Source organism: Eublepharis macularius, chromosome 1 (assembly GCF_028583425.1).
Source record: "Eublepharis macularius isolate TG4126 chromosome 1, MPM_Emac_v1.0, whole genome shotgun sequence".
NCBI lineage: Eukaryota > Metazoa > Chordata > Lepidosauria > Squamata > Eublepharidae > Eublepharis > Eublepharis macularius.
Genome location: NC_072790.1, coordinates 99,951,357 through 99,967,592, shown reverse-complemented (window position 1 = coordinate 99,967,592; position 16,236 = coordinate 99,951,357). Strand labels below are relative to the sequence as shown.

Here is a 16,236-nt window from a genome sequence, read left to right as displayed (position 1 = left end):
GTTTTTATTGTAAATTGCATTAGGAGCCACTGTTACTGAAAGGTGGTCCATACATGGCATTCTCTAGCGGTTCTGTGAGTGGGACACATGGGCAGTGGTGTTCTGAGGGAATATTAATTAGTCACCAATAATCTCATTGACCTTTCCTCAGAGAAAGAAAAAAAGCAGGCAAATCTCTTAACCTTTACTTTTCCTGTTCGTTGTGGTTTTCTGTGCAGTCCCACGTGGGTACTGTGCTGCAGGGAAATAACTAGAGCTTTTAAGAAGATGTGAAACGTGTGCGCGCAGACGCTATATGCACCATCTTTTTTTGCCTTTTGACAAAAGTATGGAGGAATGTAGTACTGTCAATCAGTTCTTTCTCTGCCGCTATGAAGAAAAAATGCTCTTTGGTGGGCTCTTCTTTATTCTTTCTGTGTGATGCTTCAGTTATCCCACAGTTTGGACAAACTGAAATATTTTATTCTTGCATTAGCAAGAATCCAATACAGAGGTGAAGAAATACTGAAACCGGTGGTCTCTTGATAACTATTGAGAGATTTAGAAATATAAGATAAAACTTTGCCATAAACAACAGGGGAAAAGCAACTTAGACTAGAGATAGTTACTAGGGGGAAAGGGGTCAGAGTGCTGTTGGGAGTCAACAAGGGAAAAGGGGAGGGGGTGGGATAACATATATTAAGAAAAGGGGTATATTTGTTGTAAAATGTTTGTGAAATGTATGTGAACCCATCCAATAAAAATTTTATTAAAAAAAAAGAAATACTGAAACCGAACATAAGCGATTCTAGGACTAACATTAGACAACGTGAAGCTCGGGTAGCTCATAGGAGCACATATTTAAAGCAACAGGTAGTATGTAAGGCAACATAGTGGTGAAGTCTGTGGTCCCTAATTCATTAGCGAAGCATCTGTGACCCCCTTCCTACAATATAGCCTTCGTATCTGAGTAAAGAGCCTTTTTTGAATAATTTGATTTTGCATTGTTTGTGGAAAACCAGGAGAGTGGGTACTCTTCTGACCTCCTCAAAGAGGCCATTCCACAGGGTAGGGGCCACAACAGAGAAAGCCCTTGTACAGGCTGCTGTTGATTTCGCCCATGTGCAGGGTGGCATCTGCAGGAGACCCTGTTCAGATGACTGAAGTTGCCATGGAGGAACATAGGGAGGGAGGCAGTCATGTAGGCCGTGAAGAGCTTTGTATGTGATAACTAATACCTTGAACTGGGCACGGTAACTGATAGGTAACCAATGGAGTGATGCAGTATGGGAGTGATATTCATGCTCCTTCTCGGCCCTGATAACAGTCAAGCCGCAGCATTTTGCACTAATTGGAGTCTCCTAGTTAACTTAGATGGGAGACCTATGTTTACCACATTACAATAGTCAAGTCTTGAGATTCGGTTTCGTTTTCTCGGCCATGTCAGATGCTCCTCTCCGCAGGTCTGGGAGGAAGCGCCTGAGCAGCCTGACCGGGCGGCTGATCTGCGAAGATTAGCCCCCTGGACTCCCAGTGAGGGAGGCAGGGTCCGGGACGCGGCGGGAAGAGCCCCCTGAAATCGATGCGGAGGGTAAATTGCCCGTTTGTCCCTATGGAGGCCGGCAGACGTGCGCGGCACCTTGAGTGCTGCCGGGCCATGGAAAACGGCAAAGAGCAGAACTAGGCGGAAGCCTGTAAGTAAGCGAATCCCTTCTGTTATTACAAGCGCACGCGAAGGAGTGGTGGGATCTGAAGCTAAGAAGGCTCGTTCTTCCCCCTCGCTGAGTTTCAGAATTTGGTTGGCGGTCCCCCCCCCCCAAAATGGCAGCGAAAAAGCAGAGTCCCGCTTTGGGCAAGTCAATTTCGGCTGCCCTGCAGGGGAAAGGAGAGTTGCTCGAGGACTTGGTGAAGAGGTTGGTTATCGAAGCCATAAAGCCCTTTGTTGACAAGCTGAATGAAACAGATCAAAGGGTGGGCTTAATTGAGAACGAAATGAAAACCATCAAGGAAGCAGCGGGGGGGGCAGAGAAGTCTGCCTGGGAAAATGCGTCACTCGTGAGGGCAACGACTAAAGAGTTAAAGCTGGTGGAGAACCAGCTGATCGGGCTACAAGTGGAACGAACACAGACAATTTTGCGCCTCCAGAACGTGAAAGAGGAGGAAAATGAGGATTTATGGGGTCTGGCCTCGGAACTATTGGCAACACCCGCGAGGGCAACTAAAGAAGAGGTAAAAAGCGCCATTTTGGAAGTCCGTCGGGCTTCTTCAAAATACGCAACGAAGCGTCAGCTGCCTCGCGAGATCATCATCGATTTTTCATCTAAAAGGATCCGAGACACTATCCTATACAACTCATACAATACGGATCTGGACCTTCTGGGTAATAAAGTCAGGATACTGAAGGACGTCCCATTTTTAGTTCGGAAAAGAAGATTTAAGTATAAAAAGCTCGCAGCTCTTCTGAGGGAACGTGGAATAAAGTACAAATGGCTATTTCCGGAAGGTATCTGGTTCAGTTACAAAGATCAAGCTTACAAGATAACATCAGAAGATCAATTAAGGGATTTTGAGGACAAAAATCAAGCATTTCAGCAAGACACCAAGCAAGAAGAAAAGGCGAAGTCTGAAGGGGGGGAGGGAACGAGCACTGCGGCTGCAGTTGCTCAGAGAGAATTGCGTCCAAGGCCCGGGGGGGGGGGGGAGGAAGACTTAATTTGAATTGTAATTTGTATTTTGCAAGGTCAACCACTCCATCAATATCATACAAAGTTTTAATTCTTTAATAATGGCAGTATGAAGGGAAAGCATTATGTGTAGTGTAGTGTTGTTATATGTTGCTGTTTTTTTTTCTTTCCTTCCCCTGCCCCCCTTCTTTCCCTTTGTATTGTTAGTCAATGTAGTTAATAAAAAAAAAAAACAATAGTGAAGTCTTGATGTTACCGTAGCATGGATCCAGGTGGCCAGATCGGCCATGTCAAGGTTAAGAAGCCATCTCCCAGGCTAGAGTGATGTTGTAGAAAGCATTTTTTGCAGCTGCTTTAACTTGTTTTTCTAGTAGTAGCACTGGATCCAGTATAACCCCTAGGCTCTTATCCAAGTCTGCAAAGGTCAGACAAAATCCATCAAAAGTAGGAGGTATAATGTCCTTCAAGATCTCTGCCTTCCCAACAAGAATCACTTCCGTCTTATCTGGGTTTGATTTCAATTTGTTTGTTTTCATCCATTTCATCACAGCTGTCAGACAGTAATCCAAGATTTCTACTGCATCCTGTGGGGACCTGTATAGCGAGATACAGAGTTGGGCTTCATCTGCATATTGTCAGAGGAGTTAGCTGTGTTAGTCTGCTACTGGACTATCTGCATATTCGTGATATCTAACTCCACAGCTGCAAATGAGTTCTTCTAAAGACTTTATGTAGACGTTGAATAAAACGGGAGATAAGATTGCGCCCTGTGGAACCCGCAAGATAGCTCCCATTCTGGAGATAGCTGATCTCCAGTGGCAACCCTTTGAGTCTGTTTCATGAGAGATTATTTAAACGAGTCCAGGGCACTTCCTTTGATGCCCACTTCTGTCTCTAAAGGCCTCAACAGGATGGCATGGTCTTCTGTGTCAAAGGCTGCAGATAGCTCCAAGAAGAGTAATAAGGAGGCATGGGCTTTGTCTATATTCTGATGGAGATCATCCACTACTAGTGCTGCTGTCTCTGTCCTGTGCCCTGGTCTGAATCCAGACTGGAAGGGGTCAGAGCACTAGAGTTTTCCAAGAAGATCCGGAGTTGATCAGCTACTGCTCTCTCAATCACTTTGCCCAGAAAGGGCAAATTAGACACTGGGCAATAATTGGCCACATCATTTTTGTCTAGGGATGGTTTTTTAATTAGCGGACAGATAACCACCTGTTTGAGCGGCTGGGGGAAGATGCCCTGAGTTAATGATTGATTTACAATAGACCTCAGTGGTTCATTTATGTGGTCCCTACTTGATTTTAACAGCCAAGATGGGCAAGGATCGAGCACACAAGTAGTGGCTTTCATAGATGTCAAGATCCTGTTAAGACCTGTCATTGTAATTGGTTCGAGGCAGTCCAAATGTAAGCCAGATGGTGTATTAAGTATTTCTTCCATCTTGTCTGCATATCAGAGCATATTCGTGCTAATTTATCAGCAAAAAACTTAGCAAGGGCCTCGCAGCTGATTGTCTGTTCTTGAGACTGTAAAGGTTCAGATTTAGGGGTTAGGACGTGTCTGGATATCTTAAACAATTGGGGTGGTCATGAAGTAACCAACGCAATGGTTGCTGAGAAATAACATTTCTTTGCTGCTTTCATTTCCCATTCATAGGTCCTTCCTTCAGTGGGTTCTGTATAGCAGTGTACACCCCAAAAAGATTTGGGTAAACCTGAAGCGGGAAAAACCTCTGGAAAAGCCAGATCCCAAAGCAGCAAGCAACTTCAGTTTTGAGTATTTAAACTGCTTCAGGATTTTTAGGGAAGAGTTGGCCATTGTTTCCAATGGGAAACTCTGCTCCTGGCTTTCCGAGGGCCTAGGGGGACCATTTTCTTCCCTAATAATCCCAGATTCTCAGGGGATCTTCTCCTAACCCTCCTCTCAAAACTCCCAAAGTTTCAGGGAGATTGGACTTTGGGGGGGGATGTTATGCCCCCCCTGAAAGAAGGTGTCCCTGTCCACCGTCAATCTCTGTTGTTCCCTATGGGGAAAATGGGGGGGGAGGTCCTAGGTGGCTGGGGGTGGCATTTTGCAAGCAAAATGCACCAAACCTGCAGGGGACCCTCTCCTAATCCTCCTCTCACAACCACCCTTGGTTCAGAAAGAAAGGGAGCCTTTTGGGCCCTTTCTGCCAAGCCATTAAGTCCCTGCAAATGCTTGAGACAAGGAATCCAAATACAGCACCTTTGGAGGTTGGATGAGGATCCAGTGGCTTCAGGTTTCATAGAGGTATGTGTATGAGGAGGGATAGAACAGATGCAGGAGTGGGACTGAAGGAAAGGCCGAGGAAGCTGGGGGGGCATAAAAATGTGGAGAAGGGGTCTTTGACGCTTGAACCTCAGAAGACCCAACAAAATAGAAGCTAAGAAGAAGAAAATAGTGACTTTTATGTGGAAACCTTCCTGTTCAATGCTGTGCCCATTTGTCTATTGGAAACTGAATCCCATTCCATTAGACAGTTTCCACATGGGCTGGTTGCCCCTGGCTAGAAGCAGGGTTTTACCTGCTTCCCAGCAGCATCATGGCCCATTCACGCAACTCTTCCCAGAGTGGGTTTTCCCAGTATTCTCTGATCTTTCTCAAGCCTTCCTTTGGGAATGCTCATATCTTGCAACCATCTCTCTCCCTATGTTCTGCCATGGTAGCTTCGCTTATCTGGACAGGGCCTTCTGCAGATACTACTATGCAGTTGGGCAAAATCAACAGCTTCTTGCACACATGCTTTCTCTGTGGTAGCCCCCAACTTATGGAATGGCTCCAGGTTTTCTGCAAACTATAAAAAACGGAATTATTCAAAAGGGCTTTCTACCCAGATTATAGGGCTGTTTTGTAAGAAGTAGCTCAGAGAGATGCATTGGTTGGAAGAGGGACTATATACTACTCTGTTGGGCACTGTCTGCTGTGCTGTCTGCTGATGTGGACATGTGTCTACTAGGGAGTTTCCACGTTGCTAGACATGCCATGTAAATTAGGTATGCTTTGTTTCAGAAAGATTTCATCTCAGTGCTTGACTTTATGCTTTTTTTCTCCAAACTTTTCTGCTTCCATACTCTGTCTAAGTGTCTCCAAACTGCAGCTCATTATTGTGCTTTGAATGTCCTAACTGTTGAGTTTATTGTATTTTCACTTACATTGTGTAATCTGTCTTGGATCTCAGCAACAAATAAAACTGTCGCCTCCAAAAGGTGATATTCAGAAATTACTTGATCTCATGGCATCCACCACTGTTGTGATCCCAAATGCAAAGTTATGTATCAACTGGTTTATCAGAGCCTTCCACCCATTGCTTGCCCCTCAACACAAAAAATTTGGTTCCCAGATCCATCGTAAGGTCCCTAGGGTGGTGGGTAAGAATCAGTGAACCTCCTTGTGGGCAGTCTTTTTGGTATCACTGCCTCAGACAGAATGGTCAGAACTGATGCTTCTTTGCTGGAATGGGGAGCTAATTGTGGAAGATGCAGAGCAAGCAGCTGCTGGCGCCTAGTCCAGTGCAGGTTCTATATCAGTGTCTAGGGGTGTGCAACAAGAAAATCTGGGAAATCCAGATTTGGGATCCCGGAAAAATTTGGGATTCCTAATTCTCTGAAATATATTGAAATGGTCTAAAAGAAGTACAGCCACTTTGGACCACTTGAAACTTACAGACCATGTATTGCATGCCTGAACTTACATTATTAAAGACATTCCATAAAGGGAGATGATAGTTGCTAATTTTATTTATTTAGGAAATGTCTGTGCCTCTTCATCAGAGAACCTGCTCAACTATTAATTACCATCTAGTGAAGTTTATTTCTTTACAAATTCTCTCTCAGTAAACAATCCAAAATAACTCTCTTTTCTTATCTGAAGATCGTGGATTTGTGACTGCTACAGAGAGTGAAAAAATCTTTCAGAAGAGACTTAAAGAAATCCTCAAGCAAAGTGATATCTCTGTGTAAGCTTTTAAAAAAATATTTATCTAAACATTTATCATCTTTATTTGTGAATTTTCCATTCTGACAGTTTTCCATTCTGTTAATTAGGACATTATCTGGATCATTAAACTATGATAACAGTGGATCTCCGGAGTTCTCTGCTGAATTGACCCTACATTCTGAGGTAGAATCTCCAACAATTGTTCCATGTTCACCAGCCAATATGGTTGAAGTGCATAGAGATAAAGAACTGAACAAAGGTTGGTGTTATTTAGTACTGTACATTTTTAGCCTAGATTAGTCCTAGCTGTAATTATCTTTGTGAAGAAGCTGAGGAAAACATTGCTTTTATATCTGTTTCCTGCTAGGAGAAGTGAAATGGGGAAGAGAAACATAGAAGTATAAAGGAACAGTCTCTTTAATTTTTGTAATTTTCTCCCTATTTTCCTTTTTCTGAACCAGAAAATGGTTGGGAAAACAAAAGGGGCAAAATCGGAGTGCAGAAGATGTCTTCCTCTTCTGGCTCCTGATTTTCTCTCCCTCTGCCCACTTTAGGGAAAAGAGGGCTGCAGAGGATCACGAAGAAAAACATCCTTCTTGTTTGCTGTTCTGGATTTCTCTTTAAATTTCTGTTAGAAGTATGAGGAGATATGGACTGTGGCACTCCCCCTGCCCATGCCATTTCCTAGTGACAGCTCCCCCTTTAGCCACTGTTTCTCTTCAAGCTTAAACTTCAACATCTGTCAGTTTCTCCTTGTCTCTCCTCTTCTCCTTTTTCTGGCACTTTTCCAGCTGGGAAAACCAAAAGGGAAAATGACGAGAATCGTTTGAGGAAAAGATCTATTCATCTTTGTGCCTTCTGTGCAGGTGCACATGCAACTGTACATGTGCAGGCCAGCCACAGAGGTGATCCTTCTCAAAATTTCTAGCACTTTCCAAAGCACACAGAAGGCCACCCCTCCCCTCCGCTTGCACCAGTCTTTCCCACTTTAAGTGGCACGTCACGTGGAGGGGGGAGGGAGGGACTCCTCTCAGATCTCCCTTCACCACCATGGAAGTAGGATTATATTCTTTAGCTTTCTTTGCTTTCTGTAAGGATTTTATTCGATGTTTTCTGACGACTTTATTTTTTTAAAAAAGTGTACTGACAGTGGTACTAAAACAGCCCAGACTAACTATAAGAATTGGTGTCGTCGTTTGGGAGAGTTGCACAGTGTTTTGACCTGTGTCACGTGTAAATGATTTTTGCCAACAAACCGAGCATGAGAGGACTTCTTTCTTGAAGGCAGCTGTTTGGGAGAAGGCCAATTCAGGAGACTCAGCCCCATAGAGTGCCCCTCAGAACCAGAAAAATGGGCCTATACACCCTCAGAAGTGTCCACACCATGTGCAACCCTGTTTTCCTCATGGATTCTTAATGTCTGACACACCCACATACCCACCTTTGTGTTTACTTTTCCAAGTAAAAAATGGCAGAGAAAGGCAAAGGAGCCAGTAATTGCTAAACTACAAGAGATGAATTACACGAGGATGCTCATGTGAAGGGAATCAGAATGTTAGCCAGGAAGCCGAGTTTTAAAAGACAAATTGGAAAGCTCTGTTAATTTCCCCTGTCTACAGAGCAGCAAAGATTGCTCCTCAGAGGGTTTGTTTATTTTCTCTTTGCCTCCTAGAAGGGGAGGTGAAACTAACAGAGCCTTCAGGAGGTGAAGAGGAAATGAACAAACCCTCTGAGGAGCAATCGCTGCTTGCTCTGTAGAGAGGGGAAATTGACAAAGCCTTCTGATCTGTCTTTTAAAACTCGGCTTCCCTGCTAACATTGCGACTCCCTTCATGTGTAATTCGTCTCTTGTAGTTTAGCTGTAAGGCTAAGTCTGCTAAAGCCTAGCAGAATGAAGGGTTAGTAAAGAAGTTGGAGTGCATTTTTAAAAATTGTCCCTTCAGTAAAAATTAAAAAACCTCCCTGGCTTAAAAAATATTGGGACGTGGGGGGGCTCTCTAGATTCTCACTCTAACAAGGAGCTATGGGTAGAGGGCTAGCAACTGATAGCGGTAAATAGCAGTCTTCAGGGTGATGGATTGACTCTGGGAGTTTGTAGTTGCCAAACACTACTGTGAGGAGTTGTAACAAACATGGTTATAATAAACATACATCAGACATTAAGAAATGTCTTTCCATTATAATTCTCGTGTTCTCTGATCACTATAAGGAGTATGAAGTTACCCACAGAGAGCAGTTTTTTGTATACAACACCATGACTTTGGACCATAAAAGGAGGAGCTGAAATCCCTTCATTGCTGCACTGCCAATTGGCAGGGAAACTTCTAGGAGTTCCCTGGGGCAGCCCGAAAGCTTTCAACTTGAGAGGGAGGAGGAAATAGTGTGTTGGTACCTTTAGCCTTAAGCCTTCAACCTATATATATATTTCTTAAGTCTTAGTGTTAAGCTGTTTCCTTTTGTGGTTTGCATTATAACCTTTGAGATATATTCAATAAACTTTTAGATTTGGCTAAGCATCAAAAAAAAAAAGGAGTATGAAGTTAGTCCACTACATGTCTTTAACCATTTATTTTGAAAATCCTGTTCAAATAAATTGAATATGCTAGTGTGCTTAATAGGCGTAACCTGTGGTTTTTAAAAATTAATATGCTTAGTGTTTTATCTGATTTTTAGAGGAAAATAGTCAGAAATATAAAGAAGAAGAAGCACTTATTAATGAAGAAGCCATTTTGAATGTCATGGAAAGTAGTCAGCATTTTCAACCTTCATCTCGGAGATTAACTAAAACTCCAGTATTCAGTAAGTAGTCATTGTAACCTTTCCTGATTAAAAAGAATTACTGTTCACTATGCTGGCTGTTTTATCATGATTGTCCTATATATGATGTCTAAACTTAAGTTCGGCTACATTCAGACATCAAAACAAATTGTCCATTTTAGGTACAAGCATAGTTTGTTCTTATGTTCATGCATCCCTTCTCTAAACTCCATGAGCGCACAGTTTCCTAATGGGGAAGTCTTTCTCCTCTCCACAAACCTGAATGTTAAAATGCGATTTATTGTCAGTTTAGAATCACTGTTGTGAGGAGAAGATGAAACTCAGTTTATGTTCATTCAGATGCCATGGCAAATTGGAGTTTGAAGGCTTCCCAAAATAAGAAGTTTTCTGACACACTCTGGGCCAAACCACACATTTGTGTTTTTAAAGTGTTGGGTCTGGGGTCCCCACAGCCACAGAGCAGCTGCAGGATATGGATTTTACAAAAAATAAAGGAAAGCCCAAACAGGCTTGGAACACCATTGCGGGGTAGGGGTGGGGGTGGAAGAGCTCTTGCCTTTCCCACAGTCATTTCCCCACACTGAAACAGACCTTGTGGGGGTGGGGGGATTTCCTCATTTTTCCTGCTTCACATGGAGTATTCAGTGCATATGTTTAAGCATGATAAATTAGTTGTATGTGTTTGTGAACAAATAAAACATCATGTGGCCTGAATGTAGTCATCCTCTGCTACTCCAAAAATCAATTTTCTATAAAATTGTACTGTGTTCTCACTCTTCTCTGACAAAAGGGTTATTTAAAACTAGTACTCCTGAAGATTTTCTAGATCATGAGAGAACATCATGTTAGATGGGTGATTCTTCCTATCTACTTCAAAGAGGCAAGACTTGTAGAGGTTTCTGGAATTTCCTCTAGGGGGAGTTGTCATTTCAGACTTTTCACCTGTTTCCACTGGCTGCTGCTCTTGGAAGCACAGATTTTTTCAAAGGCTTCCCCCCCCCTTTCCCTTTCCTGATTGAATTAATCAAGTTAAGAGCTAGATGGAGATGTTTTCTTAGTTCCTATTTGAATTAATGAACAACAATAGTAGTGCCGCTCATCATAAAGGAGAAGCAACTCTAAGCCTGTCAGCAGGTTAATAAATCTCAGTCTGAGGGTCTGCCTGTAGGCCTCGGGACAATACAGTGCTTTAGGGCAACTCTTTCCTTCAGCTGAAGCAGCTTCCCCTTGGCTTTTTTCAGCTGGTATTTAACGGCATTAAGGCAACTTCCCTCATCTGCTTTGTTGAGAGTTCAGCATCCCTCAGATATATTTCTTCCTGTGGCACAACTCTCTTCTACCACTTATATGTGGCTTTTACTTTGGTTCTCGGAATACAAGTGAGAGACACCCTAATGCAGAAGGAAAGCCTGCCCTTCAGCCAAAAGGTTCAACTGAAGAGACAGCTGCAGGCCATGTGATTCAAATGATCTTGTTGTGCTCATGGTTGTAGCCTAGATCGAACCCCTCATGGTCTTTTAGCTAGACTCTGTTACTAGCCTGTGAATGTACACAGTATAGGGTTACACAACCCTACAACTCTTAAAGTTCTGCCCTTACGTATCTCTCAGAGAAACTTCCTGAATAGACTTGTAGATTTGAACCATCTTGGGTCAGAATATCCTCTTTCAGATTCAACCAAGAAGAGAGAGCAGCAAATGTTACCATTTAACTTCTCATAAATTATTCCACCATGAATGTATTGTGCCACTGTTAAGGCACCGAAAGTGCTGAATGAAACTAAATTAAATGTAGTGACACTGAAAGATCTCTGTCTTTTGGTGCTACACCTCTGAAGATGCCAGTCACAGCTGCTGGCGAAACGTCAGGAACTACAATGCCAAGACCACAGCTATACAGCCCAGAAAATCCACAACAACCATAAATTAAATGTAAGTTAAACCAAGTGGGATGAGTGAATCTGTCCCCAGGGTTGTCCTTTCAGGTCTCACTATTTCTTTTCTTGAAATGTTTGATCAAAAGCTAAAAGAACGGAATACCCATGTTCAACAAAGATCTTACTAATATAGCCAGAATATTATGGAAGCGGTTAAAGCTATGGAGGGGTCTATAACTGTGTTAGTTTCAAAAGCTATGGAGATGAGCAATTTACTTATTCTGGCAAAAAGAAAAATGAAGCCATGCTTTGCAAAACACACAAAGCCAATCTTTGGCTTATGAGCATCTTCAGCTAACTCTGGTTTTCGAGAAATAGCATCAGTTCTCTGATCTAGAAAACTCTTAGCTGAAATTCTGTCAGAATTAAAGCATGTTAGCGGGAGTGGGAAAGTAGGCTAAAGCAGCTGCATTTCATGACAGCTTTTAAAGTTCCAGACCTGAGAGCAAGTTCCCTTAGTAGATGTTGTATAGGTTTGATCTGAGTGGGAGGACTTACCCATGAGAAGTTGTCCACTTCCATGACAGGCAAGAACCCGTGCCATTAAGTCCTTTTATTCTGGTGGAATCTTGAACCATTAATGCAATCCATAATCTGTATACATAAAGACAAGTGTCCTGACTGATTCATCATCATCTAGCCCAAACCCCTGGACCTAGAAATATGAAATTTGAGAACATTCTTTTCATGATGTAAACACCCACTAAGAAAGGATTTTAAGAAATTCGCCCCCTAAAGGGGTTAAAAAGGGGTAAAATGTGTTTTTCCGTAGGGATACAGCTTCCCTATGTGGCTGGCAGGCTGCTACCTGCTTCCCCCCCTCCCCACGCCCACTGCCAACTTGGCCACTCTTCCCTGATTGGGCCAGCCTTTCAAGGTCATTTGCATTCTAAACAGTATGCAGTTGCTACTGGGAGTCATTGAATGTGTCCTGAGGTCAAATGCACCTCCCAGTCGTCCCCTAAAAGTTCACTAGGTCTGCCAGTCTCCCTGTGGGCCTGGCTTTCCTGCATGGCTGGCAGACTCCTGCCTGCTTGCACCCCCATCTCTCTGATCGGTCAGCTGTGGAACTCTGTGTTCTGAGGTAAAAATCAGGTCAAGGAAACTGCAGACAATTGAAGGAAGACAGTACAAGTCTCTTGAAAAGGAATTTTATATAAAAGTCAGTATGGCCACTGAGTTTTTAAATGTTCATGGGGAGATGGTGAACCTCTCACATGAACCTGCCAAAGTGCCCAACACACCACCCCTCCCTCAGTCCAACTTCAACTCAAAACTCTCGCAGCCATCACCTCTTACTGCCCCCAAGAAGCCTCCTGGCAGACGTCGTGCAAGATACACCGACGCTAAAAGGAGGAAGCAACTTAGAGATACAGCAAAGAAATACGCACTTCATACTCCTGCGGCGCACCAAGCAGCAGTGGCCAAGTACCAGCAAGATCACCCCGAGATGCACAGAGCAGCAGAGACTCTCTATGAGCAAAGCAATCCTGGAAGACAGTTAAAGAGGCACTCACTTCAGGGGAAGGTGAAGGCTCCCTCAGGCATGGTATATGATCCTTTGCTACCTTCAAGTTGCATCTTAACCTCATCCATGCAGAAACACCCCTGTTCAGCATCTCAAAACAAAGCAACATGGCCCAAGTGTTGTGGAGCTGTAATCTCATTGTTTGGGATGAGAGCAACATGGCGCACAAGGAGTGTTTTGAGGCACTGAGCATAACCCTCAAAGATGTCAGGGGCAACGAGAGTGATGAGGGGAGTCACTGTGCTGCTGGCTGGAGACTTCCGGCAGACACTGCCGGTAGTCCCAAGGGGAACTCGAGCTGACGAGGTTACCGTGCGTGTCAAGGCATCGTATCTGTGGCCCCTCATCTGGAAACTCTCACTAAGAAAGAACATGAGGGTCCAGTTGAGAGGAGAGGTGTCCACTGGGGAATTCTCTGAACTACTGAAAATAGGTGACAGAGAGTATCCTGAGACTGAGGGAAAGGAGACCATCCCTGCAGGCCTGGGAACAGTAGTGACAACCCTAGCAGACCTAACAACCACAATATACCCTGATATCACCACTGTCATGGAGAAGTCCATAGGCTGACTGTGCAAACATGCCATTCTGACCCCCAAGAATTGAGAAGGCTGCCATCATTAATGAAACACAACCTAACTCCCTTGAAGGGGCAGAAATGGAGTACAGATCTGTGGACTCAGTGGTGCAAATGGATGATGTGGTCCATTACCCCGTGGAGTTCCTCAACACGCTCAACCCTCGTGGCTTCCCAGACCACAAGCTTCTCTTCAAAGTGGGGGCTCCAGTGATGCTGCTCCGGAACCTCAACCCAGCCAAACTCTGCAATGGCACCAGACTGCAAGTGAAAGCCCTCCATAGGAACGTCATCAAGGCCACATTGTTCACCAGTAGTTCTTGGAGAGTGTCGGTGTTCATACCACGCATACCACTCATATCATCAGATAACCTCTCTGAGTTCAAGAGACTGCAGTTCCCCTTCAAGGTCTGCTTTGCTATGATGATCATCAAGTCCCAGGGTCAGACACTGAAGGTGGCAGGAATTAGCTTTAGGGAGGACTGCTTCTCACATGGGCAGTTCTATGTGGCCTGCTGCAGAGTGAGCTCACCCAGCAGTCAGGTGATCCTAGCACCTGAGGGGAAAACCACCAATGGGTTCTACAAAGAGGTCCTTCAATAGAAAAAAACAAGTTGTACGTATTTTTCAGTTTATTTCTTGCACTATAATCTTTTTCTTTTTAAAATCTCTTCAATAAATGTTACATTTCACAATTCACTTCGTCAGTTTTTGGCATCAATACCCTTCATTTTATTCAAACACCTATGCGAAACTCGGGTACTATGCTATTATATTACAAAACCAACTCAAAAAAACCTTCACAAACCAAAAAATGTTACATACCCATAAATACTATAAATGAATTTAAAGTAGTTAAATACAGTAGTGAACACGGGTATCAAGCTATTTTATATAAAACGTTTCTGTTATTTTTAAAAGTGATAAATGATCATTAGTTTCTTTAAATGGTCAGAAAAGTCAACTTCTTCTCCCAAAAAAAGAATTTGTGTAAAATTTGTCTAATATTGACCATTTTTAATATTGGCTTGGTTTAGACATTGGCCGTAACCATAATTTAATTCAACTATGAACAACAATTAATCTTAACTATGGATTTGTATGATGTGAGAACACAGATATTTCAGCATAATCCTGATTTGTTCCTCAGTGATGCCACTCCAGGCTGTGAAGAGAAGTCAGTAAAACTAGTGCTTGACAAAATAAACCAAGGCTCGTATGATCATCCAAGAACTGAATTCCTTGGTTCACAAACTAAGCATATTTAAAGTACAAAATAATTTCATGTGATGTCTTAACTGAGCTGTGTTCATCTTGCAAATATAAAGCATGTTGTCCACTTGAGAAAAAGAAGAAAAGTCCATCTTGGCCTCTCTTGGAAGCTTCTTGTTTGGAACCACTTTTTAAATGGAATTTATTATGGTCTACTTACGTTAAAATGGATTCCATTAATTCTGCAGTTTGAGAAGTATGGCACATAATATCACAACAGTATCAATTTGACCTATTCTCTTTTGCTAAACTAACATTATGTCCAATCCAGATTTAAAAATTGGGAGGAAATCTTTTTTGTGGAAGGCTTGGACAGACAAAGGAATTTTTCACTTTAGATAAATTGAAAGGCTATGTTGATGAGTTTTGTCATTTTCTTAGCTTAGGTCTATCCATGATTTGAAAACTTTTGCTGAATGGCATTATTTACAACTGCAGCATTTGTTGGTTTTCAATTATGGCCCTGCAGATTTATATGTTAAGCCTATGCTTTGGACATGTCCTGTTATTCGGTCCTTTTGGCAGGAAGTCATTACTCATATTAATTTTGTATTAGAATACTCATTTATTTGTGAGGATTTTTATGTACTTTTAAACTATTTGCCAGTCTCTAAGAAACTAACTGATTGCCCTTACATTTGCTAAAAGACTTACACTACATCAGTGGAAAGACAAAAGTCCACTTTCAGTAACTAATTGGATTGAGGACCTTATAAACCTATCAACATTTGAATGTATCGCATATAGACTTATTTTTTAGATAATTGGAGACCTTGTATAGAAGCTTATATTTAGATTTGCTAGCATTATTTTTGTTTTTCTTTGCCAGCTTTGTTTTTCTTTTTTTCCTTTTGTTTGTTTACACAAATAGTTTTTTTAAAAAAGAAAGAGAACAGAACAAAAGTATAGCAGTGTATCTCAGATCAAAGAAGTAGTCAGTGAACATTAAGGGGGAAAGCATGCAAAGAAAACAAATTTTGCTTAAAACTGACAAGACACATGCCTGAATTTATTCTTGTTTTTACTGCAGTGGACAGTAGCGCTGATCATGCAATGATGCATCTCTTGGCTGATTTGGAGGATGAAGGTTATGAAGTTGGAGAGCAAAGAACTTTATTTCAACATTTTTCTCCTGGGAGTTGTAGAAATCCACACAACAGCGATGATGAAGAAAATGAGCCACAAATTGAAAAGGAAGAAATGGAACTCAGTTTGCTAATGTCTCAACGATGGGACAGCAACATTAATGATGCGAGTGAAAAAATAAGGTACATTCTTTTTGTTGAATTTATAAATTTGGAGGGTACTAATATCTGATCACTCAACTACCCATACTTCCAAGAGAACGCCATCTTGGGAACCAGATTCAAACATGCTATGAGGACAGGAAAATAGGATATGAAATATATTCAGTGGCATGAATCTAGGTAGCTCAGACAAATAGGCCAGTTAAAAAACCTAAGAACTAGTAGTTAATCTGACCTTCATTGGACTGAGGTAGATTGGTCTAGGTAGAGTATGC

General features: G+C 42.4%; 1 protein-coding gene across 2 annotated transcripts in view; it reads left to right on the top strand.

Moving 5' to 3' along the window:
* The window catches only part of REV3L (REV3 like, DNA directed polymerase zeta catalytic subunit), a 122,916-nt gene that overhangs the window by 46,475 nt on the left and 60,205 nt on the right, over nt 1-16,236 (top strand). For both annotated transcript variants that reach the window (XR_008596842.1, XM_054976325.1), the window contains exons 8-11: nt 6,558-6,642; nt 6,731-6,882; nt 9,297-9,422; nt 15,745-15,982. Coding sequence is in view for 1 of the 2 variants with exons in the window: in XM_054976325.1 (XP_054832300.1) it covers nt 6,558-6,642; nt 6,731-6,882; nt 9,297-9,422; nt 15,745-15,982 (601 nt within the window). In the remaining variant the exon portion in view is untranslated. The remainder of the gene's footprint in view (nt 1-6,557; nt 6,643-6,730; nt 6,883-9,296; nt 9,423-15,744; nt 15,983-16,236) is intronic.